The sequence below is a fragment of the Salmo salar genome, chromosome ssa16 (genome assembly GCF_905237065.1).
Source record: "Salmo salar chromosome ssa16, Ssal_v3.1, whole genome shotgun sequence".
Taxonomy (NCBI): domain Eukaryota; kingdom Metazoa; phylum Chordata; class Actinopteri; order Salmoniformes; family Salmonidae; genus Salmo; species Salmo salar.
In genome coordinates this window covers 63,486,634-63,514,427 of record NC_059457.1, presented here as the reverse complement: position 1 = coordinate 63,514,427, position 27,794 = coordinate 63,486,634, and the positions used below count along the sequence as shown (strand labels likewise).

At 42.2% G+C, this 27,794-nt stretch overlaps 1 protein-coding gene across 1 annotated transcript in view; it reads left to right on the top strand.

The window, feature by feature from the left end:
* LOC106574313 (alpha-1,6-mannosylglycoprotein 6-beta-N-acetylglucosaminyltransferase A) overlaps positions 1-27,794 on the top strand; it is a 117,833-nt gene that overhangs the window by 12,483 nt on the left and 77,556 nt on the right. Inside the window, exons 2-3 of the mRNA XM_014150150.2 lie at positions 10,665-11,131; positions 19,887-20,051. Of these exons, the coding sequence (XP_014005625.1) occupies positions 10,891-11,131; positions 19,887-20,051 (406 nt within the window). The 5' untranslated portion in view covers positions 10,665-10,890. The remainder of the gene's footprint in view (positions 1-10,664; positions 11,132-19,886; positions 20,052-27,794) is intronic.

The window sequence follows — 27,794 nt, the reverse complement described above, 5'->3', positions numbered from 1 at the left end:
TATTATGTACATAAAATACACATACAGTTGAAGTCGAAAGTTTACATACACCTTAGCCAAATACATTGAAACTCAGTTTTTCAAAATTCCTGACATTTAATTCTAGTAAAAATTCTCTGTTTTAGGTCAGTTAGGATCACCACTTTAGTTTAAGAATGTGAAATCTCAAAATAATAATAGAGTGATTTATTTCAGCTTTTATTTCGTTCATCACATTCCCAGTGGGTCAGAAGTTTACATGCACTCAATTAGTATTTGGTAGCATTGACTTTAAATTGTTTAAGTTGGGTCAAATGTTTTGGGTAGCCTTCCACAAGCTTCCCACGGTAAGTTGGGTGAATTTTGTCCCATTCCTCCTGACAGAGCTGGTGTAACTGTGTCAGGTTTGTAGGCCTCCTTGCTCGCACATGTTTTTTTCAGTACTGCCCACAAATATTCTATAGGAATGAGGTCAGGGCTTTGTGATGGCCACTCCAATACCTTTACTTTGTTTTCCTTAAGCCATTTTGCCACAACTTTGGAAGTATGCTTGGGGTCATTGTCCATTTTGAAGACCCATTTGCAACCAAGCTTTAACTTTCTGACTGATGTCTGGAGATGTTGCTTCAATATATCCACATAATATTTCTTCCTCATGATGCCATCTATTCTGTGAAGTGCACCAGTCCCTCCTGCAGAAAAGCACCCCCACAACATGATGCTGCCACCCCCGTGCTTCACGGTTGGTATGGTTTACTTTGGCTTGCAAGCCTCCCCCTTTTTCCTCCACACATAACGATGGTCATTATGGCCAAACAGTTCTATTTTTGTTTCATCAGACCAGAGGACATTTCTCCAAAAAGTACGATCTTTGTTCCCATGTGCAGTTGCAATCCATAGTCTGGCTTTATTATGGCGGTTTTGGAGCAGTGGCTTCTTCCTTGCTGAGCGGCCTTTCAGGTAATGTCGAAATAGGACTCGTTTTACTGTGACTATAGATACTTTTGTACCTGTTTCCTCCAGCGTCTTCACAAGGTCCTTTGCTGTTTATTCTGGGATTGATTTGCACTTTTTGCACCAAAGTACATTCATCTCTAGGAGACAGAACGCGTCTCTTTCCTGAGCGGTATGACGGCTGTGTGGCCCCATAGTGCTTGTACAGATGAACGCGGTACCTTCATGCGTTTGGAAATTGCTCCCAAGGACGAACCAGGCTTGTGGAGGTCTATAAATGTTGTTTTCTGAGGTCTTGGCTGATTTCTTTAGATTTTCCCATGATGTCAAGCAAAGGGGCACTGAGTTTGAAGATGGGCCTTGAAATGCATCCACAGGTACACCTCCAATTGACTCAAATTATGTCAATAAGTCTATCAGAAGCTTCTAAAGCCATGACATAATTTTGGGGAATTTTCCAAGCTGTTTAATGGCACAGTCAACTTAGTGTATGTAAACTTCTGACCCACTGGAATTGTGATTAAGTGAAATGATCTGTCTGTAAACAATTGTTGGAAAAATTACGTGTCATGCACACAGTAGATATCCTAACCGACTTGCTAAAACTATAGTTTGTTAACCTGTCTGGGAACGTGGGACGCTTGCCACCCTAGTCAACAGCCAGTGGAATCGCGTCGCGCGAAATACAAAACCTCATAAATGCTATAACTTCAATTTCTCAAACATATGACTATTTTACACCATTTTATAGATACACCTCTCCTGAATCGAACCACGTTGTCCGATTTCAAAAAGGCTTTACAGCAAAAGCAAAACATTAGATTAAGTTAGGAGAGTACCGTGCCAAAAAAAATCACACTGCCATTTTCAAAGCAACTAGCATGCATCACAAATACCCAAAACACAGCTAAATGCAGCACTAACCTTTGACAATCTTCATCAGATGACACTCCTAGGACATCATGTTACACAATACATGCATTTTTTGTTCGATAAAGTTCATATTTATATATAAAAACAGCATTTTACATCGGCCCGTGACGTTCAGAAAATATTTTCCCTCAAATGCTTCCGGTGAATCAGCGCTACAATTTACAAAATTTCTAGTCGAAAACATTGGTCAAATCTAATATTGTCATTCAAAGAATTATAGATTAACATCTCGTGAATGCAACCGCATTGTCAGATTTAAAAATAACTTTACTGGGAAATCACACTTTGCAATAAACGACGTGGTATGCTCAGAAAAATAGGCTAGGCGATACATGTTAGTGCCATCTTGGAACCATCTAAAATCAAATATACTATTGTAAATATTCCCTTACCTATGATTATCTTCATCAGAAGGCACTTCCAGGGATCCCAGGTCCACAACAAATGTAGTTTTGTTCGAAAAAGTTAATAATTTATGTCCCAATAGTTCCTTCTTGTTAGCGCGTTCCGAAGGCTACTCATAATGTACTGAAGCGCGCGGGACTTATCGTCACGAATGTGCAAAAAATATATATTTACGTTCGTTCAAACATGTCAAACGTTGTATAATAAATCTTTAGGGCCTTTTTCAACCAGAGCTTCAATAATATTCAAGGCGGACGATTGCATTCTTACTAAACGTTTTGGAACAAAAGGGTTCCCATGGGCGCCCGCGTCATAGTAGTAATGGCCCTCCCCCTGTGACCAACTTCCCAAGCCTCTCTTTGGGTCAGTTTCTACCATAGAAGACTCAAACCACTTTGTAAAGACTGTTGACATCTAGTGGAAGCCTTAGGAAGTGCTAAATGATTAATAAGTCCCTGTGTGTTTCAATGGCAAAGGTTTGAAGTGATTCCACACATCAGATTTCCATTTCCTGTTAGGATTTGTCTCAGGGTTTTGACTGCCATATGAGTTCTGTTATACTCAGTCACCATTCAAACAGTTTTAGAAACTTTAGAGTGTTTTCTATCCAAATCTACTAATTATATGCATATTCTAGTTACTGGGCAGGAGTAGTAACCAGATTAAATCGGGTACGTTTTTTATCCGGCCGTGCAAATACTGCCCCCTATCCCCAACAGGTTAACAAGAAATTTGTGGAGTGTTTGGAAAAACAAGTTTTAATGACTGCAACCTAAGTGTATGTAAACTTCCGACTTCAACTGTATGTCTGCTCATTTGCGGCCCATTTTTTTTGTTGTTGACATCATTCAGGCCTAGGTTACAACGTGAGAGATGGTAGTTATGATGGTTTGACAGTGAGTAGTTTGCCACAGCCAGCATATTTGAATAAGTAAATAATCAAAAGTACACTTAACCAAGCAAGCAGCCCTGTCCTCATAGCAATCTTAACATTAGCTGGCTAGTTAGCCACCCAGCAAAGTAGTTAGCCACCCAGCAAGGTAGTTAGCCACCCAGCAAGGTAGTTAGCCACCCAGCAAGGTAGTAGCTGTCTGTGCTACTTATGTGCTAACACTGGACTGGTGCCAAAGTGAACACTTGTCCTTGATACAAAAATAAGCCTGTTACTGTCTGGGTCTATTATGTTAGCTAGTGGGCTTATTTAGTTAATTTTCCGCAATCTGCAAAAAATAAGTGTTGGCCCAGATCTGTCATTTAGGCCACGTGCTTGTATTTATGATGAGATAAGTAGCTAACGCTAGCTAGCTAACTAAATTGGAACGTGTGACTAAAACCAGTGCGGTAAGCATTTGCCTGCATAAACGTTTTTAGTCATTACCACATGCCATTTGTAGTTGAAATTTATAGCCAATACATTTTGTGTTGAGAATCAGGGTAATGTACATATGGTTTTTGTAAGAAAATATTGTTGTAAGGAACAGCTAGCTTATGGTCAGTGGATATCCTGTAAACCAGTGGTTCCCAACCTATGTCAGTTATTGTACCACCAATTGCATTTTGCTCTGCCTGGAGTACCTTTGAAGTACCCCCTCATGTGCATTTTACCAGTAGGCCTATGGTCTCATGAGTCTTAGGCCTAGTCCTAGTACCCCTGGTTGGGAACCACTGCTGTAAAGCACAGATAAAATGTACATTTTTATATTTAGTTAAGAAATCATAATTTAGAATATCTTTTAATCTTTTGGAGCACAATTTGTGTAAAAAAAATTTGTTTTTCATTCCATTTCTAAAAAACGATATATTGGCAGATTTATCAGTAATCGGTGACTTTTGTCTCCCTAAAATCGGTATCGAACCCAAAAATCCCATATCGGTACATTTTTACATTTTAGTCATTTAACAGACGCTCTTATCCAGAGCGACTTACAGTAGTGAATGCATACATTTCATTTCATGCATTTTTTTTGTACTGGCCCCCCGTGGGAATCGAACCCACAACCCTGGCGTTGCACACACCATGCTGGCGTTGCAAACACCATGCTCTACCAACTGAGCCCGAGGGAAGGCTAGATCTCTAATAAAGACCAGCAGAACTGCATTCTTGTGTAAAGAAATCTTCAGAATGACGATGCAAAATAGTGTGTTAAAAGCCAATCCGAGGTGTTGTTGGGCAGAGTATTGTGTGCCGTTCACACCAGTAAGGTATGGCCATTTGTCTGGACTGGAGCTGGGAATTAATAACTGAATGGAGGCCCTGCCGAGTGTGAAGAAGTAGCCTATTAAGATGCACAGTCACACTCGTCTCCATGACAGCATGGCCATCATCAGTTTCACGTATCCATTACCTCAGAATGCTGTCTGGACGCTTCAAGGGCTGTGTAAAGGGACATACCAGTGCCCACTTGAGGCTATAGTTCTACAGTTTAAAAGTGTTAGGGAATGTCATTCCTGTGTTTTAGCTTTGGCTAAATCAAGAGTTTGCACCTGTAAATGTTGGATTGGATATTTTTTAAGTCACCTGATTCTGACTATTATTTTTAGGTGGGAAATGCAGCCGAGGTTTTTTTAAAATTCTGATCCATTATTGGTGTAGCATATCTATTCACATATCTCACTGCTTTTGTTCAGCTTCTGCAACATGTGAGGGGGGAAAAGGCTCTTAAAGAACATTATTCCATTTCAGTAGGATGCTGTCTCTTTCAGACTCGGAGCAATGCAGTGGAATTAATATAGAGATCCTCGGCCTGGTTTCCCGTATGGAATATTCCCCCCCCACCCCCCACAGTCTGATGTGGGCTATTTTGAGCTCCCATCACAAATCCTAAGGATATGGACAAAGCCTTAGCAGTCTTCAATGTATGTCCATCTAGCTCAGTCTTCAGGAGGCACGGTGAGGGTCAAGGCTGTGGATGGATTTATCAGTGGGAGGTAGTCTGATTTTGATGACTATCGTGGCTTTTTGGGAGTTGTGATATTTAAAATTATGTTTTGATTGTTATGTTTTTTTTTCAGACCTTTGCGTTGTATGATGATTGGGAGCACACAGACTACTAGTCTAGCTCTTTCTGATAAAACTAGGGTATTGACGTAGCCCATAGGCTTCAGGTAGCCTATTGTTTATACGCCTAGCTATGTGAGCACACAGTATTTTGTGATCTGACAACTGTATAAGCCTAAAAATAATCACATCTGTTAGCAGCAGTTGGGATTCTCAGCCCTTCTAGAGATACATTGAGTGTGTGTGTGTGGGTTCCAGCCATTAAAACGACAATTCAGCAATTTGTATGTCACCCACTCCAACGGTGGTGGTGGTATTGTATATTGTGAAACCGAAGCTGGCTGTCAGCACGCAGGGTTTCATAGGCGCTGTTGAGAGCCAGTAGGCACCCTGCCAGCCAAATAAAGGTCCTGAATTAGAAACCTGAGAAATCGGTCTGCATACTGTAACGCTTCCCTTCTAAAGAACAGGGAGGCGTTGTGACAAAAGTCAACGAGCACTTTGGAGGTTTCTGTTAGAGTTTCAGGGTCTTGTGCATTTAGGGCACAAGCACATCATAGAAAAACGTTTTGCAACAGAACACGAAAATGTCTTATTGGGCAAGTTCAGAAAGTAGCGACTTCTCCATTTTGGGTCATCATGCCTATTGAACAAGAGCCAGTTCTATGTTGACACAGGGTCACGTCTGTAGTGACCCTCAACCCTTCTCCTTTTCTCTCCTTATCGGCGGAGAATGGCAACTCCTAAGTTAGGCTCACAGAACCCAGACCTGTGAGAGAGAGTCGATGTTATCAGTGCAGCAGAGTGCTGAAGTAGGTTTGAGAATTTAAAGCGCAGTGCAGAGATTTTGTTTTTCAAGCCCGAAGGCTTCATTTCTTTTGCACTGTATCACATTCGTGATGATCAAAGTGCAGCATAGGTGTTAGCAGGAGGAAAAAGATTGACTTGGCTACATTTGAATTTAATTGAATAATTTAACCTTTTCCTTATCCCATCCTTCATGACTTGTTAAAGGGTCTTGATAGTCTCAAAACGGGTGACAATGGAAACACAGACGTAGAAGTTTTCAATAGAAAAAGCCCATATATTTGTTAGGGGTGGTACGCCTAAATATCCAAGGAACACTGGCACATAACGGTGTTGAGATTCTGTCAGAAGTATTGCGCTGCCTGTGAAATTTCACTGCTGGAGGAAAGACTGCTCATGTATTGCAGCGCTGAACAATTTTTCCGGGGATGATTTGGAAGAGAAAGAGGGTCTTTTATTATCCTGCCTTTGTGTTGCATGTGACGTGCCGTCAGTCAGTTCTCCACTGCCTCATCCCTGGGTCTGTATTCATAAAGCATCTCAGAAGTGCTGATTTAGTATAGTTTTGCCTTTTTAATCCCAATTAGTAAGAGATGCGTTGTGAAGTCCGGCCCTAAAGTTTTCATTTTCCTTTTATAATATAAATGCCTCGAGACATATCTTCAAATGTGCTTGCTAATGGAGAAAGACCTTTGGCTATTTGGAAAATGATTTATTTAACTGCTTCTGAAATTCTCGAGGCCTGTAACTATCTAATCCTCATCAAAGCGTTAATCTGATGCTTGTTAATTGACAAAGCTATGTGGCAACTGATCGGAAATAAACAATATAAGCAATGTAAGTTTTCCATCATTTAGAATTTCATCACGCTTTTTGGGTCTCTAAAGAACAATTTTGAAGCTGTTTCATGCACTATAAAGTCCACACTTATCATAGTGAGTGTGTTTGTCCCAACATTGAGGTTCAGAAACGCATTATCATATATGTAGCTAGATTGATCTGTTGTTTTTGGAACATGGTCGTGTCTGTCTCAGCTGGCAGCATCACAGGGTGCAAGCAGTCATTACCGTGAGATAATGTATCTCTGTGGCTGTGTGGCTACTCTGTGTTCACTTCCTATAGCTAGCAGGGGGGCTGCATAGCTTAAGTCCTTGGGGGCCACATCCCTGCTGGTTTTGGTACCTTTTAACCAAACTTATTTCAGGAAGATGTGTTCGGTAGGGCATAACGTTGTGGAATGTTCTGGTAGAGTGAGGAATCATGTCAGCTCTATTCATTACATTTTTAGATCTGCAATGTTTAGCTTGTTACACCCTGTTTAGCAGAGTGCATGTTGTGCTCTCCAGAAAATCAGTAACATCAATAGATCAAATGGCTTTCTGAGATAATATTAATACACAGATCATACACATAATGTTAGCTAGCAAGCCAGCCACCTAATGTCAGCTAGCTAACTAACAGTAAGCTTTAACTTGCAATGAAAACAACTTTCTGACAAAAATAGAAACGTATTATATCTGAAACAACTGTAGATTGACTCTTACCCGTATACATGGGTGAGCGCTTTACGGCAGACTGCAACCCCTTTCATTAAGTAAGACGACCTGTGTCGTTTCCATTTTGTTTGTACAGCTTGCTTGGCCCGTTGTAAAGTCACTCTCTGGTTCATACTGACTGTATGCAATGCCATAAGAACCTCTCTGTAACGATGCCGTGGTTGCCCTTAGTTTGAAGATGTAATCCGGAGACAAGTGTTTTATACAACAGCCTTATGTGTTCTCTTTTTGACTCCCTCTGCATTTGCAATCAAACACCAGAATTGTATTCATCTCCTTATCATACTCTGCTTCAACCAGACATTCCACTGATTTCAAAACTTGGTCAACTTCTTCCGTGACAACAATACTGTTGATCGCCGTTACATGGCAGACCAATCCGAAACTCATCTCTCGGCATGTCCAGCCCATTCATTATCTCAGCCAATCATGGCTAGCATGAAGGTTCCTGTCTTTCTGTGGCTAAACCAACTAGGCTCGTCATTTAACAACTTTATTTGTATTTACAGATGGCATACAAGTTTGTTATTAAGGCAAATGAAAGCTCAAATGTTCACGAAGGCATTTCTGCCAAAAAACACATTTTGATAAAAAAATACAAATAAATGTTCAAATGCCTCTCCTGTGAAGTCGTGACTTGCAATATAAACCTAGTTTATGAAACGAGTCACGAAACGAGTCACATATACTTAATTTTTTGTCTTAGCTTACTTCAAAGTAGTCTAGCCAAAATCACACCATATCTGTGCAAAACATATTTATTTTATATCAACTTTCTTTCATTGTCCAGTAGCCAAAGGCAGAATCTTAGTCATTTTGCAACCCATGCTAGTTATTGCATATTCGATCTCCCCTCTTTCAAAAATTTAAATTGATATTTTCATTTGTCTCATGAAACCGCACATGCGAGCGGCGCCCTTTTGACAAGTGTTTTCCTGCAAATTGCATAATGGAATGAACGTTCACGCGTACCCTACTGCCTTGTGTACATTGCTGCACTTATAATGTGAAGAAATAATGGTTTATCAACATTTTAAGCTAAATGTTCTGATCTGTTGCATCAGACTCATTGCTTTTTAACATTTTATTTTTTGTGTACCATAGGCCTACTGGTTTTATGAATATGGATCTATCGTCCCACAACTGTTCCAGAGTCTGTTTGGAATAAGCTATTTCTTTCTCAACAAGCTGACCAATAGAATAGGTCAACTTTTCTACTATTGGGATAGTAAATTGGCACAGGCTAGTGATTTTTGCTGTTCGTTACTCGTCTTGTTGGCTGAGGGAAAGTAAATGTGGACAGTTATTCTAACATCTTGAAAGTGCACATCATAATTCGGTAAGAAGGAAGCCCTATGTACTACTACTTCTGACTAGGCCTGTGATAACATATGCTTTATTAGAGTGGAGCGATATGGACAAAAATCCATATCACAATAAATTGACTGAATTATCACGGTAACGATAAGTTGAGCGACAAATGTATAACATTTGGCCTATTTATTGTCTTACCTCCCTTATCCTACCTCATTTGCACATACTGCATATATAGACTTTTTATACTGTATTATTGACTGTATGTTTGTTTATTCCTAGTGTAACTCTGTTTTGTTGCATGTGTTGAACTGCTTTGCTTTATCTTGGCCAGGTCGCAGTTGCAAATGAGAACTTGTTCTCAACTAGCCTACCTGGTTCAATAAAGGTGAAATAAATTTAAAAATGTATGTGCATCAGTTACTTTTTTACATTACCCTTAAAAAAACTACTTCTACTTTGAATGTTGTAGCCATTCAATTATCCCATTTATAAAGTATCCTTATTTCATTTCAAACTTTCCATTTCTCTAGTGTAGATGACATGTTGTAACTCCATATTAGCAGCCTTATTTCAAACTTTCCATTTCTGTAGTGTAGGCTTACTTATCATTGCTCTCTCTCTCTCTGCTCTCCTTTCCTCTCCCTCCATTTCTCTCTCCCTCAACACAGTGCTTTCATTGAAAGGCTTATGAAGGACTTTTTATGGTTAACGAGACGTTTTGAGTACATTACGAAATAGCCTCACCTCTTGGCTGGAGATGATGGGCAAGAAGTATTGCCATTTCACCCAAGAGCGAAACATCCTGTTTTTCTCCATCCTTCAGTGGGCAGGATACTGTTTTTTCTAAACTGTATCACTGAAATAATTCCCAACTCTTCATACCTCCACTAAAGTTGACTTGCGGTATATTTGTGTGTCATGTAAATGTTTTTTGGCCAGTAGTCCTAAGTGTAACCTGCCCAGTCATTCAGCTTCTTGTAGCCAAGCTATCAGCATATTATTTTTGTGAAAATAATTACCCAGTAGACCTTACAGGTTTGAACATAGACACAGACAACATAAAATAACATTTAGCTTTCTTTAGGATGTTTAACAGAAATTTAAGTAGACTGCACTCTGAAGAGAGACTGGGTCGGGTTATATTTCCCTGTGGAGACAATGTGATTATTCACGATTTTCACTTCACGCTGACTGCATCTTTTTTTTGCATGAGAATCTTAGCAGCACGGATTTGTCAGCGTTGATACAGTTTGTTTGTTTGTCTCTCTCCGTATAGTTCTTGGCACACGTTTCAGGGCGCAGTTCTATCTCCTGCTGTTTAATCGAAACAAACTTAAATCAAAGTGGTCAAATTATAGCAGGTTGTTTGTAACGCATTGCAGCAAGGAAAGGAGGTTGTCTATAGTTTGTGGTGTGCAGTTGTGTTTTTGGAAGCAGATTGCAGAGACAAAAAGGGATATCTATGAGTTCATCTGACTCTGGGTAAGTAGAAAAAGGGCTTAGTTGCCAAAATCTTGCACTATCCCTTTAAAAGCTCATCTCGTCAGAAAGTGTGGCGCTATGCTAAATTAATATAGGGGAAACATTGGATGGCTATAGCTACAGTAGCTAACACCCGCCTTGGGAATGCCCATGTAAATACTACTCCTTTTTTGCTTCTGGAACTGCAATGTGTGCCTCTAACAGCCTTTCTTATGTCTCCTCCTCTCTGGCAGAATGCAGCTTGGCCAGTCAACCCGGTGGGAGTGACCGATAAGGATGGGCCAAAGAAGTAGAGCCCACTGGTGAGGAGTGGTGGAGAGGCCAAACAGAACCATAGCGACTAAACTACGCCGAGCGACACCATGCCCCGCCTGCCCTCCTGAACTCTCCTCCGACTCAGTCCCTTCCACTCCCGCTCCCTCACACACAGATACAGTCGAGCTGCGGGTCACGCTCGCTATGGCCTCGGCCTACCTGTGGAAGCTGTCGTCCCAGAAGCTGGGCTTCTTCCTGGTGAGCTTTGGCTTCATCTGGGGCATGATGCTGCTCCACTTCACTATCCAGCAGCGGGCCACGCACGAGAGCAGCACCATGCTGCGACAGCAGATCCTGGAGCTCAGCAAGCGCTACATCAAGGCCCTGGCTGAGGAGAACCAGAGCGTCATGGACGGGCCCTACGTGGGAACCATGACGGCCTATGGTGAGTACTGAGCACTGCACAAGTAGTGTTCTCCGTCCTTTGCGCTCTCTTCAAAATAGAATGATTCTACCTTGCAAAACGGTGGTTGTGAGAACTCAGTTTGTTAATGGTATACTGGGAATGTTCCATTCATTCACTTGGAATGTTTTATTGAATGGAACTCTGATTTGCCAGTTGTTGGTAGTGCTGCAATATTTGACTAACCTCAGTTAGAGAACACACTGTTATTGAATAAGGACAGGCTGAATTGATTTACTGTGTAGGCTAAGTAGAAGTGCCTTCAAATCAAAATAGCCACCCCTATACATCCTCTGACATACAGATCATACAAAATGTATAATGTAGGCTATTTATAAGCATTGCATTGTATTGTGGTTGTAATGTAACCATAGACAACAAGGAAGACAAGAAGAAAAGAGACATTTACATTTTGTCTACAGCAGGGTGCTCCCTCATGTTGGAAAAAGTAAAGTATTAGGGGGGCTAGCCAGCCAGTAACTTGACTTGCGCTAACAGAAGTGAGTGTTATGCTGATGCAGCTGCTTTCCCGCCATAACCTATTAACACCTCACGAACAGCCATCAATAAGTTATTCATGCCGTTAATAGACCCATTTGGGTCAATGAGAGGCTTCGTTACAAACATGAGATTGGAATTGATTACGCTGAATACATTCTAATGGACGGCGAAAAACAAGAAGATACTGTATAATGACCAGGTAACCAACCAATGCCTAATATGATTTGTCTTAAAACTCTCTTAGCCTGTAAAATTGAATTTAACTGGGTTTGTTAGGCAGGAAGCCTCCCGCCTATCAACCTCAGTTCTGTCACAGTCTGCTAATCGCCAGACCTCAAGAGTACTGACTGGCGAACACGGAGCATTTAGCTGCTCTTGTTCCCCTTAGGGTCTGTGTTAAAACATTGATGCAGAGTGTTGAAGCATCTGCCTTGGTGAAACCCTTGGTTGTACATAGCCGAGATGTGTCCCAAATGGCATCCTATTCCGTGCGCTACTATGGGCCCTGTCAAAACTAGTGCACTAAATTAGGAATAGGATGCCATTTGTAATACAACCGAGAAGTCTGTTGTTCTAGCAGCCCAGTGCTCTCCGACCCGTTTTTAAATGACCTGGAGGAGGGTATTGAAAGAAATCCTAAGCTTTATCCCAGACCGGTATAATGATATAATCAGCTCAATGTAATGGGCAAATTGCTTAATCATGTCATTAATTATCTCCAGAAAAGCATGAAATTAGTTGTTGCTGCAAACACTATTATTCAGGAGGCAATGAGACAAAAGATCTGTGATACAGTCTTATCTTATCAGAACAGATTCATAATATTCTGTCAATAGCCTGAACTTTTAATTTAATTGAATAAACTTTATTAATGCATCAAATGGAGGAAATGTTTATATGATGTCTTGACCTAGGTCTAAAGAACCAGTCACGAACCAGTTTATAATGGACTGGATGAAACCAGTTTCCCTGTTTGAGACATGTTCAAATGAGAGAGAACAATCTTAATACACTTCTTGAGACTAGAACACTGTTTACTCTCTGCTAGAGGTCGACCGATTAATCGGAATGGCCGATTTAATTAGGGCCGAGTTCAAGTTTTCATAACAATCGGTAATCGGTATTTTTGGCCACCGATTTTGCCATTTATTTTATTTATTTATTTTTTCACACCTTTATTTAACTAGGCAAGTCAGATTAAGAACACATTCTTATTTTCAATGGCGGCCTAGGAACGGGGGTTAACTGCCTTGTTCAGGGGGGATTCGTTTTTGCAACCTTCCGGTTACTAGTCCAACGCTCTAACCACCTGCCTTACATTGCACTCCACGAGGAGCCTGCATGGCAGGCTGACTACCTGTTACACGAGGGCAGCAAGAAGCCAAGGTAAGTTGCTAGCTTGCATTAAACTTATAAAAACTATCAGTCTTAACATAATCACTAGTTAACTACACATGGTTGATGATATTACTAGTTTATCTAACGTGTCCTGCGTTGCATATAATCGATGCGGTGCCTGTTAATTTCTCATTGAATCACAGCCTACTTCGACAAATGGGTGATGATTTAACAAGCGCATTTGCGAAAAAAGCATTGTCGTTGCACCAATGTACCTAACCATAAACATCAATGCCTTTCTTTAAAATCAATACACAAGTATATATTTTTAAACCTGCATATTTAGTTAATATTGCCTGCTAACATGAAATTGTGTCATTTCTCTTGCGTTCATTGCACGCAGAGTCAGGGTATATGCAACAGTTTGGGCTGCCTGGCTCGTTGCGAACTAATTTGCCAGAATTTTACGTAATTATGACATAACATTGAAGGTTGTGCAATGTAACAGGAATATTTAGACTTAGGGTTGCCACCCGTTAGATAAAATACGGAACGGTTCCATATTTCACTGAAAGAAAAAACATTTTGTTTTCGAGATGATAGTTTCCGGATTCGACCATATTAATGACCAAAGGCTCGTATTTCTGTGTGTTTATTATATTATAATTAAGTCTATTATTTGATAGAGCAGTCTGACTGAGCGGTGGTAGGCAGCAGCAGGCTTGTAAGCATTCATTCAAACAGCACTTTCGTGCGTTTTGCCAGCAGCTCTTCGCAATGCTTTAAGCATTGCGCTGTTTATGACTTCAAGCCTATCAACTCCCAAGATTAGGCTGGTGTAACCGATGTGAAATGGCTAGCTAGTTAGCGGGGTGCGCGCTAATAGTGTTTCAAATGTCACTCGCTCTGAGACTTGGAGTAGTTGTTCCCCTTGCTCTGCATGGGTAACGCTGCTTTGAGGGTGGCTGTTGTCGATGTGTTCCTGGTTCGAGCCCAGGTAGGAGTGAGGTTAGGGACGGAAGCTATACTGTTACACTGGCAATACTAAAGTGCCTATAAGAACATCCAATAGTCAAAGGTATATGAAATACAAATCGTATAGAGAGAAATAGTCCTATAATTCCTATAATAACTACAACCGAAAACTTCTTACCTGGGAATATTGAAGACTCATGTTAAAAGGAACCACCAGCTTTCATATGTTCCCATGTCCTGAGCAAGGCACTTAAACGTTAGCTTTCTTACATGGCACATATTGCACTTTTACTTTCTTCTCCAACACTTTGTTTTTGCATTATTTAAACCAAATTGAACATGTTTCATTATTTATTTGAGGCTAAATTGATTTTATTGATGTATTATATTAAGTTAAAATAATTGTTCATTCAGTATTGTAATTGTCATTATTACAAATACATTGTATAAAAATCGGCCGATTAATCGGTAGCGTATTTTTTGGTCATCCAATAATCGGTATCGGTGTTGAAAAATCATAATCGGTCGACCTCTACTCTCTGCCATAGAAATGTAATTATAAGTTCTAGCTTTTTTATGCTTTTGATTAAATAAAAGTAGTAAGGAGACAAATTTGCTTCATGCTACAGTATTTGTACTCCCTCTGCAGATCTAGGATTCGTCTCAATATGACATTAATGCATTTAAGGGGAATTATGACTTCCTCTCTGCTCTCAGTAAATTACCCATAAAATCTGAGTGCACATTAATTAAATATTGTATCAAGACTGAATTGGTCTGGTGGTTTATGTGGTGCATTGAACATTGTTTATTAGTTTGAGTAGATGGGAATTTGGACTGAAGAGAGAGAAGCGCTGAACTAAACCATATTCCAGCTAACCTGTTTCCACGCTTTCCTTTTGTGAGAAGAGTTTATTAGGTTTATAAATATCTGGTTTGATGAAAACCCATCTTTCATAAAGCATGTTGATGAGTAAGTTAAGAAATTAAGAATTGGAAGGAGCTTATTTTATAGGAATAGGTCATTAAAGGCCTTTCATTAAATAGCAGAAAACGCATTATTTAGTCGCCATTCATACCGGTTATAGACTACGGCGTTATTGTATATCTGAACGCAGCTGCTACTCTATTGAAGCTGTTGGACACAGTCTATCATAGTGCACTACGCTTTTATTACAGGTGATAGGTTCAGTACACATCTCTGCATTCTCTATCAAAATGTACCGTAGGCTGGCCCTCTTTGAAGTCTCGTAGATCGATGGATTTTACTTGTTTTGTTTCTAAAGCCCTCCTGCGTAAACTTCCACCATACCTTACTTCATTGTTAACTTACAGATGTACGAGATATCAGACCTGGTCTCAGGGAGGGCTAACTCTAGAGATCCCTTCCATCTCCACTGAGTTGGATCAACTAACTCCACTGAGTTGGATCAACTAACTCCACTGAGTTGGATCAACTAACTCCACTGAGTTGGATCAACTAACTCCACTGAGTTGGATCAACTAACTCCACTGAGTTGGATCAACTAACTCCACTGAGTTGGATCAACTAACTCCACTGAGTTGGATCAACTAACTCCACTGAGTTGGATCAACTAACTCCACTGAGTTGGATCAACTAACTCCACTGAGTTGGATCAACTAACTCCACTGAGTTGGATCAATCAGCTTTTAGTTTTTTTGCACCTTACTTGTGGAATGATCTCCAAGGCTCTCTAAAATTGGATGAATTGGTGCCTCTTGGGCAATTTCAAAAGGCTGAGGACCTTTTTACTGAAGAATGTATTTTGTTTTCAATGATTATGTTTAGCTTTTTTTGTGTATATCGATGTGTATACAGGGCACATCTGTGAAAGAGACCATGATCTCACCATGACTCCCCTTTTAAAATACAAGTTAAATAAATAAGAGAGAGAGCGAGAGAAGCCTTCTGTAACAGACGGGAATGAAGGTTGAATTATAAGGAAGCTGCACTAACTGCATAACTGAACGTAGCTTTGGGACACAACATCAGAAGTGTGTGTATTGGTTGGACTCCCTGAGTTGTGCATCGATCTGGTGGGTGGCCACAAAAAGAACCATAACACAGTATAGCTGGCTTCACCCCAAAAATAGCATATTTATAATCCCTAGGAACTCTACTTAACAGACAAATAGTTCAGCCGTTTACTTGATAGTGAGGGACACATTTCACTCCATGTATGGTAAGTAGAGTTCCTAGAGATTCTAAAAACATTACATCACATGTGGTTACTTGGCAATGGTAATATAGTATATGTAAGGTCACTATAATTACAAGATGCATGCATTTCTTACATCTGCCATCAGCTCACATCAGTGTTGTGGGATTTGTGCATGTGGACTGTGATGTGATACTGTGTAATATCACTAGGCCAAGAGCGAGCACACAGCTGCATAGAAATATGGATTAGTCTCCCCCATCTGTCAGTCCGACTCGAAGTAAATACATCTCTGGATTTGTACACCACATAATCAGAAAATGATGGGAAAGTAATTTTGTGCATTGTCTCCAATATAATATATTTTCTTTGGAAGTATTGCTTTCATTTGAGTCTTTAATATAATTTTTTTTGCATAGTTTCAAAATACTGTACAGTATGTTTAAAACAATCATGTTTATTTTATGGAGCTCCCATCATTTCAGTGGTTACATTTACCAAGCCCCATCTCTGTTTACCAAACAAAGTGACAGGGTCAGGCTGTTGAAATTGCTGATTGTGCCTTTAGGGGGGAAATAGGCCTATACTTTTTTTAAAACTTGATGTTGGCCTACTTTGTTAACTGAACCAAGTTTATTAAAGATCTGGGATGGTTCCCCATTTTACAACCTCACAAATTAGTCTGAATTTGAATATTATTTATTAACAGATAGCGGCTCTCTTAGTTTGCTTGGTCTGCTATTGTCTGTTTTAGCCTACTCGCTCAGTATGTTTAGGCTGCAATTATTGTTTTTTGTGGGTCTGTCTCTTGAAAGATGACACTTGGCTGACTGTGAGGGTCACTGAAATAATGAGCACCTTATTTCCTTAATAGTGCACTACATTTGACCAGAATCCTATCGACCCTGGTCAAAAGTAGTGCACTATTTAGGAAATAGGGAGCCATTTTAGGACATAGTCACAGTTTGTCTCCATGCTCATCACGTACCATGTATTGACTCATGTAGACATTTGCTGTGGACATGAGTGAAGACGTGACTCAACTAACACAGTTGGTATCTGTAAAGCGCTGTGACTGCAATGTAAGCTTTGCTCCCTCCCTATGGGTGCCTCTGTGGAGAATGAACGTGTCAGGCTTTCGCATGCATATTTCAACTCTCATGTTTCATTTTGAAATGTATTGGTTTGTTTTGCTTTGGGAATGAAGACCGAGTCAAGTCATTTATTTCTTTAGCAGACAGGTGGTAACGATGAATGGGGAGTTGGGGACTATAAAACAACTATCACAACCTTATGTTAATTCAGTTCTGTAACAGTAGCTTTTAATAAAGGTGGGTGTCTAGGAAATGATCTGAACCAAAGAACTTGGATAAGTAACATACTACTACCACCACTGTCTTCGTAAATCAACGTATCTATGTAATAGTAGTATTTTTACCACAGTTTGGCCGAATACCCAGTTCGGATTGGTTTTGATGCTGTGAATTGTACTTTGCTTTTCTTACAGTAAGCCTATCCCATGGATTTAGCAAGCCTGTTTTCACACCTGCTGTATACACTACTTTGCCACTTGAATGCAGACTGTCCGCACTCCAGCCTGAGCTATGCATTTACATTTCCCTTTGTTTTAAGCTGGCTTAATTAATTTCAATGTTCCGTGCCTGTCGGAAAGACCGAATATTTCATTTGTTAACATAAACCTCATCGTGCTTTGGGCACTCCTTTGCAAACATGCCGAGGAATGTTTATTTCTGAGACTCAATTGGCTGCGACCTGTAAAACATTTAATTAGCTACACACACAGATCAGCCATGTGGGGAGATGGCCTACTCTACCTTGTCCAGGTTGGGGAGAGATGGATGGAATGGGCAGTGTGTTTGGACTGGTTGGCAGTTTGTTTGGACTGGGTGGCAGTGTGTTTCTTTCTCTTGTGCTCATTTCTCTCTGTCTGTGTTGATGGAGGTCAGGCCGGGCGGTTTCTGCTCAGGGAAATGTGTTTCCCGAGGGCACAATCTAGTGTGTGTAATTATGTTCAGCCTGATGCAGTGGCAGCTCCACTCTATTTCCGACAGAGCACTGCTTTTCACCAGAGTCGTATGGGCCCTGGTCAAAAGTACTGCACTATATAGGGAATAGGGTGGCATTTGGGACGTAGTCCAGCTTTCAGTTGATTTCTTCCTTGTCTGACACAGCGACGCTCCCTCCCGGCATCTGCTTATCTCCGCCCCGCGCAGCCGTGCAGAGCAGACAAAACGCTGCAGCCTCCCTCTCTCCCTCACGCCTACTCTCCTCCCCTTCCCTCTCCCTGACCACGGCAGCGCACACAGGCCTGTTTCCCTCCACGCCCTCTTTCTGGCACGATAGGGAGTGACATATCAAATGCGACGCGCGGCCAGAGAAATTGCACCGCAATCGCCGCTCTGACGTGTGACAGACGGGGTGCGATTGCTGTCTTCACAGCTCCACCGCCTCATGGAATGTTAATGAGGTTGATGACATTCTGGAATATTCTTGGGGCGGCGGCAGGAAAGGAAAACATTTCAGGGGCAGAAGGGTCATGTCATATTTAATTTTCTCGGTAGCTACTAGTCAAAATTGATCAACTGTTTTGTGACAAGATCTTAGGTCATACCAATAAACGATTTTTTAAATCAGAGTTATATGCAAACTAATAAAATTGAAACCGATGCCAAAATTTGTGTTGCATTTACAAGTGAACATTGATCAACCGTGAGATCTTACAACACCATAAACAATGATATGTAAATAATAAAAATTTAAAAACTCTGATAGTTATAACAAATGGAATTGAAGCCACTCAATGTCCTCATGGCTGCTGGATGGTAAATATCAGATAAACACCATTAGGCCTTCGCACCGAAATGCCAAGCCTTGCATACCATTTCCTGAAATGCTACTGAAACAAACAGAGATGATGTCATTGTGAATATCAGCTCACTGTGTCCTTTCTATCCCATCCCACTTCTTATTGGCTAGCTACTGGGCTATGTCCCAATTATCTCTCCTTGCTCCCAAAATATGCATTTGTTCACTACCCTTCACCGATTTGAAACGAGTGGTATAAGAAACATGGTGGGAACTCCCACTTGCCCATGGCTCCACCAATCAATCCAATGCTATTAGATTTGTGGGAAGTAGTGAACGAGGGCACACTTCAGGAAGGAGACATTATTGGGGCACAACTATTGTGAATGTCAGCTTACTTTTTTCAATCCCATCGTCCATCCCACCTTTTGGCTAGCTACCGGAGTCAGGAGATGCCCATAGAAATGCACAGACCTAAATGAAGCAGCAAGGTCATTCTCAAAGATACCCGCCAGCTCAGTTAAACATTTAAAAGAGTCCCTTAACGGACAGCATGAAATCCAATGATTTATTGGGGTCGCTGAAATAAGATGATCCTCTCCTTGTTTTTCATTTTTCAGAGGAAGGCCAATAAGAACGTGCCGTCTCAGTATGCAAGGCATACTCAGATTACTCACACTATATTGATTAGCCTAGTTATGAAGACGAAAATAGAAAAGCATTTTCTCTGGGGGTGAGTGTGGAGAGATACTCACTGGCATTATATCACTATGCTGTAATTTCCTCCCTGTCCTTCAAGAAGTCAACCTGAGATTTGAAAATGACTATTCATGAGATCAATTAAAATGATAGGAAAATATAGAAAACACTGAGATAAGGTACCTATGCTTCATACTATACTATGTTCCCTCCTCCAGATCTGAAGAAGACCCTGGCGGTGCTCCTGGACAATATCATGGTACGGCTGGGCAAGCTGGAGTCCAAGGTGGAGAACATCTACAACGGCACGGGGGCTAACCTGACCAACGGCACCAGCACGGTCACGCCCAGCGCCTCCAATGCAGAGAAGGTCAACGTGGCAGGTGAGGCTCACGCTCTCCCTCACTAGCTTACTACCCCCCCCCCTTTGAAGATGGCTAAATCTTATTTTATTGAAGACATTCAAAACAAGACATTGCACCTTGAAAATCCCCAGTCCTAGTTCTGGAACATGTCAAAATAACAAGACATACATAGGCCTATAGCAGGGGTGTCAAGCTCAGTCCCTGGAGGTGCTGAGTGTCTGCGGATTTTCGCTCCTCCCTTGTACTTGATTGACCAATTAAGTTAGTTAGGAGCTCACCTGGTTTTATAGGTCTGGACACAAATTGAAAGAAAATATTCAAAAACAAACTAACAGACACTCAGCTCTCCAGTGAATCTGATGTGAGCTTAGGTGAATAGTGTTATTTATGCTGGTAAGAATAAAGCTGTGCTCTGAGCCTGCACTGACCAGGTCGCAGTTGTAAATGAGAACTTGTTCTCAACTTGCATACCTGGTTAAATAAAGGTGAAATAAAACATTTAAAAAATAAAAATTGAAATGGCTCTATTCACCCTAGTTACCTCTCTGTCCTTTAACCTACTGTAAGCAGTTGAATGCTCCAATATTCAAACCCATAGAAAACCTTTCTGTTTTCGCATACCTTTTCTGCGAGAACATAGAAAACTCTCTTATAGGCCGCGGCCTTGAACTTAACTTAAATAAGGCCTCTCATTCACACATGCGGCCGGCCCCTTTTTATTAGCCTTCATTTATTTTTCTTTCAGTTTTAAAATGACATGTTTGCCGGCTGGGAAATACTGAGTGTTTGTTTGCTCGGGTGGGCCCTGGGATTGGCTCTCAGTAGTTTGTGAATTATTTAGAGGTTTCAATGGGGACTTTGTGTGGCGACTGAATATGGTCGGAATTAGATTATGACGATTGAGTTACAAAGTGAGCGTTTTACTCTTGAGAGAGCTAGGCCCATTCCGTTCAGGCTTCAGAATGTTTCTTAAACAAAAGAAAGAATGTTCAACTCGGCCTCCTTTGTGTGTTAGGATAATTTTGTATTTAAAACAAAAAAAGAATCCGGCCTCCATCTTGCTTCAGTATCAGTGACAGTTCCCTGCTAGCTGTGTCGGTCAGGACATTGTGGTCCTTCTGTAATGCAGCAACCGCCACTTCCTGTGCAACAGCGATAACAAGATGGAGGTTATCTCCCATACCACATTAACAGTGCACTGATATCTCAGTCCCACCCTTTGTCAACCAATGAAATTCTCTGGCTTTGGACTAGTCAAAGGAAAGAGACTATACCGGTTGTCTTGACTTCTAACCTGTAAATAGACACGCGTATCATTTGGCCGTGTGGTCTGAGTCGTCCCTGAAACACCACTCTTCCTCTGTCCTGTGTGGCAGACAGCCCTGCCAACCCATTTGCTGCTTTCCCCTGGGCCATGTGGGGCTCGGAAGGCAATTACCCAGATAGGATCTGGACAGTGATGGGTTCACGCATGTCTTCTGAGAGGCTGCTAGCTATCAAGGTGGAGCACCCAGGGCCCCAGGAAGAGGTGTAGCGCCCCCCCCCTCCCCTTTCCCTGCTGCCACACTGTTTGCGCCCTGCTCAGCCATGGACAGAGGCCTCTGTTCTGACTATCAGACCTAACTACCGCTAATGTACTGCCTAGACAAAATATGTTGCTTTAATCACTGTAAATATGCACATTTTGGTATAATCATGAAGTAAACATCTTTATCTCCCGAATTTGATTGTCGCAGCTAGATGGCTTTAAAATGAGCACATTGAAAAGCTATCCCTCTGTTTTTGATTTAAGAGCAAACACGTTTCCATCTGACAAAATGCGCTACCATGACAATCTCCATTGGGGGTAGCACATCCTTAGTGGGTAGGTCAGTATCTCCGAATACCTCTCTTCACTAAAGCTACAGCCCAGATGAGCAGGGAGCAAGCAAACATGTCACGTCTGGCCAGTGCCTGACCCACCTCACAGCTGTGTATGGATGTGGCTGAGTCACCACAACCAGTCACACAGTCGGAACTCAGAGGGCAACGCCTAGTCCCTTCCTAACTGCTCTCGACTCTGAGAGAGCCCCCCCACCACCCATTAGCAGCTGTTTGGGTTTGGGACGAAGGTCTTTGACAATGCTTCCCCCATGTGGACTAAATAAAAACGAAATAAACACTTGTTAGGCTTATCTGCTTTTGCTGGCACTGGCACAGTTTGGATTCGAGACCTACTCTGCAATTGAAGGGCCTAACTCATGGAGCCATAGGCATCTCAGACTGTTGGTGGAGGAGGACCCTTAAAAGCATCTGAAAGATGTCAGGTCATGTGACCAGGGAGGGTCTGCGGTGGCCACTCTGCTTCCTTGCAGTTATGAGCAAATTTGAGGTCAGATAAGGAAGTTCATGCGAGGTATGTTGGGGTGTCACTATTTAAGTTACACATTGTATTGTGTAGGCCTAACTCTGTTCTTTATTCCAGGTCAGTTTTGTTTTTGTCTATTTTATGGGGTTGTGGGTGAAATAAGGAAGTGTTAATGAGAACAGGGCTTCACTGTCCTTTTGTGGACTTATTTACACACGGTTTTATCTTTGTATGTTTTATGGTGTAGTGGCGATTTTTGCATCCCTCATTTGATGACTATTCTTAGCCAGTTGGGGTCTCTGTTAGATATTAGTCTACTTCTGCATATCAGTCCTCTATCTAGAGTCTACCCTTCCTAATGTCTACATTTCCTAATGTTTTCCTTGTTTGGGAGCACAGCACTGCTCAGGACTTTTGGTGGTTTGCAGACTGCTGCACAAGCCTCCTCCAGACCCTAACATTATTCTGTGACAAATAACATTACCTGCAGATAAAACCCACACAATACATTCTGTCAACCTTCTTGTTTGTTTTGTTATAAGAACAATTTCCAATAAGCTGAAGTAGAAAAGCCACATGGCATTAATAACTTTTGAGTTTCATTACCAGGATTCTATACTATGACAATGGTATTTAGGCCTAGTTTTCACAAATGCTTGTCTTTAGTGTGGATGTCAATCTGCCATTTTTTACCCCTGTTGGTGGAGAAGCATAGCATAACTACTTCTGTTGTCCTATATTATTACTATATCTTCTAATCTATACTGATCTAATCTATCAGACGATCCCGCAGGTGAAGAAGCTGGATGTGGAGGTCCTGGGCTTGGTGTGGTTACACGTGGTCTGCGGTTGTGAGGCTGGTTGGACGTACTGACATATTCTCCGATATGACGTTGGAGACGGCTTATGGTCGAGAAATGAACATTCAGTTCTCTGGCAATAACTCTGGTGGACATTCCTGCAGTCAGCATACCAATTGCACTCTACCTCAAAACTTGAGACATTGTTTTTTTCAGCTTATGAAACATAGGACCAACACTTTACATGTTGCGTTTATATTTGTGTTCAGTATATTTGCTTCTGTAAGCTCTGAACATCTTCTTACTCCATGTTACATTAGGGGGCTTGCTGGGCTCAAATGTGAGAGCATCAGAGCATTTCACTGTTTTAAATTACATTTATTTGACAGGGACAATTCACATTCCACAACATTTCAGTAAGTATGCCAGATTTAGCTAGCAGGATAGTTTCCATCTGTTGTCACTTGAACTCTAGCAGGTCACCTTTTAAGAAGTGAATCTGAGAGGTCCTTATCAGGTGGGCCTAAATAGCTGCCTGGGTCTCCTCTCCGTCCAGAGCCACTTGATGTGAGTTCTAAGGGAAAGGCTATCACTCTCCTGGTCTGAGCTTCTGATACCTGGCACATCCACTACACTGTCTGGCTGCCACCATTCAGCTCAGCTGGGCTAGAGACACAGAGGATCACAGAGGATCACAGAGGCTCTTAACAGCACAAGGATGGCTCAATCTGGATTTGGCTCAGCGGGAGAGGATTGATTCAGATTGATTCAGCCAGACTCAGAACGGCCTTGGTGTGGACAATTGTCTGCCTGTTGATGCAGCCAATCACTAAGCAGTGTTTTCCTCTGAGTGTTGGCGTAGCTCGTTAGCTGTCCCTCTGCTGAATTGCAATCATGCTGGTAGATGGAGGAGGTGAGGGGGGGTGGGATGTAAAGAGGATGAAAGGCCAGGTGCCGGGCTCCTGAGATCTGTCTGGCTCTCTTCTCGTCTCCACCTAGCTGGCTGCCTTTGAAAGGTGTGGATGTTGCTTTTGGCATTGGCCGCAAGTTGGGCCTTCTGTGTGATTTGTAGTGAGTAGGCTGTTGATTTTGAGACGCTGCCGGCCGTAAGTGCGGACAGAAAAGCCCTTTTCTGCCTCAGAATGGCCCATCTCTTTGTCTTCTTAATCTTTGTCATCGATCGCATCACGCCCGACCTAGGACAGACGACTGCCGACAATGGACAGAGGGCTAAGGTTTCAGTGATGCCACACGGGACAATGACGCCGCTGCCTCCCTGTGCATGGTAACCCTAATGCATCACGGCAGAGCTAAGGCAGGATTATAATACCGCTTACAATTTCACCTTGCAGGCTGCTGCTGTCACAGAGAATGCTTCTCTCTCTGAGGAAGGAATACTACTCTCCCTGAACAGTTGACTATCAAAGACACTCTGGGAATGACATAACATGGATGAGTCATGCCAATGCCATGTTATATATTGACGTTGGCGAATCTGAGGTTTTTGTGCCGAAATGATGGGCCAACCGTCTAGCCTTCCTTTGGATTAGACATAATGCGCTGTGATCTGAGGTCTACTAGTGGTGAGTACAGAGGCTGTGTGTTTTCCTCTCACCGAGTGCTCCGCTCTGTGTTCTGAGAGATTCTGTCCCCACCAGAAACACTCCTACATCACCCACCGACCGACTGACACTATCCAATCCGATGTCTCTCTCTTAAACAAATCAAAGTCCAGTTCTCCGCCGCTCTCCGCCTTCCAAGAACATGGGGCCTGTTCAGGAGGGTATAGTGTTATGGAACATTCAGATAGAAACGTGTTGTGTAGAACATTAAATGGTTGTCTGTCAGATTTGTTGGCTTTATTCATTTTCTATCTGCAAAGTTTAGAGCTTTTCACCTCCATGACTACACCACAGCTTTCTGTGCGCACTCCTATAGACTTTGACTAGGGTTATTGTGTACAATGCAAACCCCAGACCTGCCAATGCTAAGTATGTCTTGGCTCAGTAGTCAGGGGCAGGTAGGACAAACATGTTGACCACTAAAGACCTCCCTGTTCAATGGCAGTAATAAGATTTGCTTGACAAAGAATGGCTCTACTGGGAAGCAGCATCTGAGGTCTGGCAATTACAGGATCTCCAATGCACTTTCTCTCAGGTTGGTAATGCTGTACTGTATTGGCAGTGTCGACTGCGTTATGGCCTACACAGGTCCAAATATGAGTGAGTCCTATCGCATTCAAAAATGTGCATTCAAAGTTTTACATTTTCATTGGACCTTGACACAAAACCGCCCAGACACATTCTTCCAAATATTTCTTTGAGTCGCAACCATGGATCTTGCGGATATGGATCGTTTATTATATGTTTGGAGTTCCGATTTGAGACTCTGACCGCGTGCACATTTGAGCGTGTGTGCATCAGAAAACACTTCATAGCTTGGCGCATTGACTACCTTGGACAGCCTGACATTGTGAGAGGCACTTCTTCACTGTAACACCTGACCTCTTTTCCATTAATACACAGTGTGACATGCTACACGGGCTGACATTTGGAGGATGTGGCAGGAACATGTCTGGCAAGCCGTGTTGAGAGGGTCAGGCTCAGGAACTGACTGGTGGGTGTGTGTAGACAGTGAGAACTGGGTTAGGGCCGCCAGCCACTGAAGCAGGTGCTATATGTGGGGGTCTGTGTCTGGTTGGGTTCAAACCCGGGTCTCCTGCAAACGTGTTATCTCTCTGAGGTAAAGCCTAGGCTTCCTGTCTCATCCAAATTGCAAACAAAGTTACTCATCACACCAGCGTGGTTCATCGAACCACCTCTGTTACATGCACCACCGCCCTCTCACCAGCTTGTGAATAAGGACGGATGCCTCTGTGCCGTCACACCTCGTCTGCCACCCTGCTCAGGGCCACTCACAGAGAACAGCACTGACATTTCCAAGCTTTCACTGCAGTTGGGTTTTAGTCAAATCGGTTTGGCAATTGCACCGTGAAATGTAAAGGCATCGGTACTGGGTAACCGACACCACACAGAGGTAGGCAAGAGAAAAAGCTTTTGAACAAGGAGTAGGCTAGATAGTCTTGCTTTTTGAATAAATTGCCCCACTACAAAGCAAGATTGCTATCGTAGGAGCCAGAAAGGACATTTGTATTCTGAATCGCTTCCATGAGCTTTTGAATTTCCTTATCTCCTCTGGAAGTGAGATAAAACCTGCTCTGTGTTCCACGTTCAACCTGCATGACAGCATGATGGAAAACATTCTAGCATGTTTTTGAGTGCACTGCTGAACATTTCTAGGCTTTTCCAGGAACAGACTGCTAACAGATCCAGTTGGAAACAGGTCATGGGTTGCGTCCCAAATGGCACCCTTTTATCTACATAGTGCACTACTGCGGGCCCAGGTCAAAAGTAGTGCACTATATAGGGAATAGGGTGACATTGGGGTTGCGGCCCAGAAAGGCCTCTGCTTTGCATCAGTGCAGATTTAGCAAACCATTTGCAGTACAACGTGCAATGTTTTTTTTTCCCCCTGTCTAGCTCACTTTTTTTAGAGCAATTGTTGGTGTCCCCATAAACACTTCATATGTAGTGCGGATGAGGATCTAATTGTAAACAAACTGCGAGAGGTTGAGGAATGTGGCCACTTGCGGAGCTCACAAAGGAGGATACTTTGTCACGCTGCAAGAACGTGTTCTGCAGTGCCCTGCCTGATCAAGGCCTGGGATGGATGGGATGGTTGGCTGGCTGGCTGGCTGGCTCCAGCAGCCAGGCCATGTGCGCCACTCAGTTTCACTCCTCTCCCTTTCTGTCTCTTTTTTCTCTCCTCTGCTGGCTTGTGTTCGACTGATTGAGCCGTACTGAACAAGGCAGCCGTATCCAGGGGGGCGGTAAACAGAGCGCTGCACTGTATTAACTCCCCCGTTTCTAAAACAGATATTTGGGTTTTGTTATAACTAACAGTGACTCTGTATACGTTCAGAGAGGATCAACATTGGCCTCATCTGGGGCCCTACGTTTGTACAGCATGTGTTGTTGTTGAGGCGGTCGCATCTGTTTCTACTCTGGTTCGCAGTGGTAGATTTGACTATTTTTCTTAATTCATCAATGCACTCTCCAACAACCCTAACTTGGTCCCAGATCTTGTGCTCTCAGTTGACGTGACAATGACCATAGGAACTGGCAAGACCACACAAACAGATCTGGGACCTGGCTAGTCTAACCTCAGTTGTAGTGATTGAATCAGGTAATTGAGAATGTGCTGATGTTTTTGTTGACAGGAATCATAATAGAGGATACACTTAAGATAGCCCGATCCCTCTACAGTCAGTAACAAGGCATGATTGTTTCATGCTGGCTGTGCACACAGTAACATGTCATCATGAAGCCTTGGGAAGGACCAATGTTTTCCTGCATGGATAATGCTATGCAAATATTGTAGCTGCAGTATGAGGCATTTGACTACAGCCTAGTCATATTGGTTTGGTGCTAGCTAGTGTTGCTGGGTGTAGGGTGAAGTTGCACTTAGATGCTGATCTTCTGTCAGTTTAGCATTTTCCCACTAAAGGTTAGGATTGAGGGGAGGGAAGCTGATCCTTGATCTGTACTTAGGAGA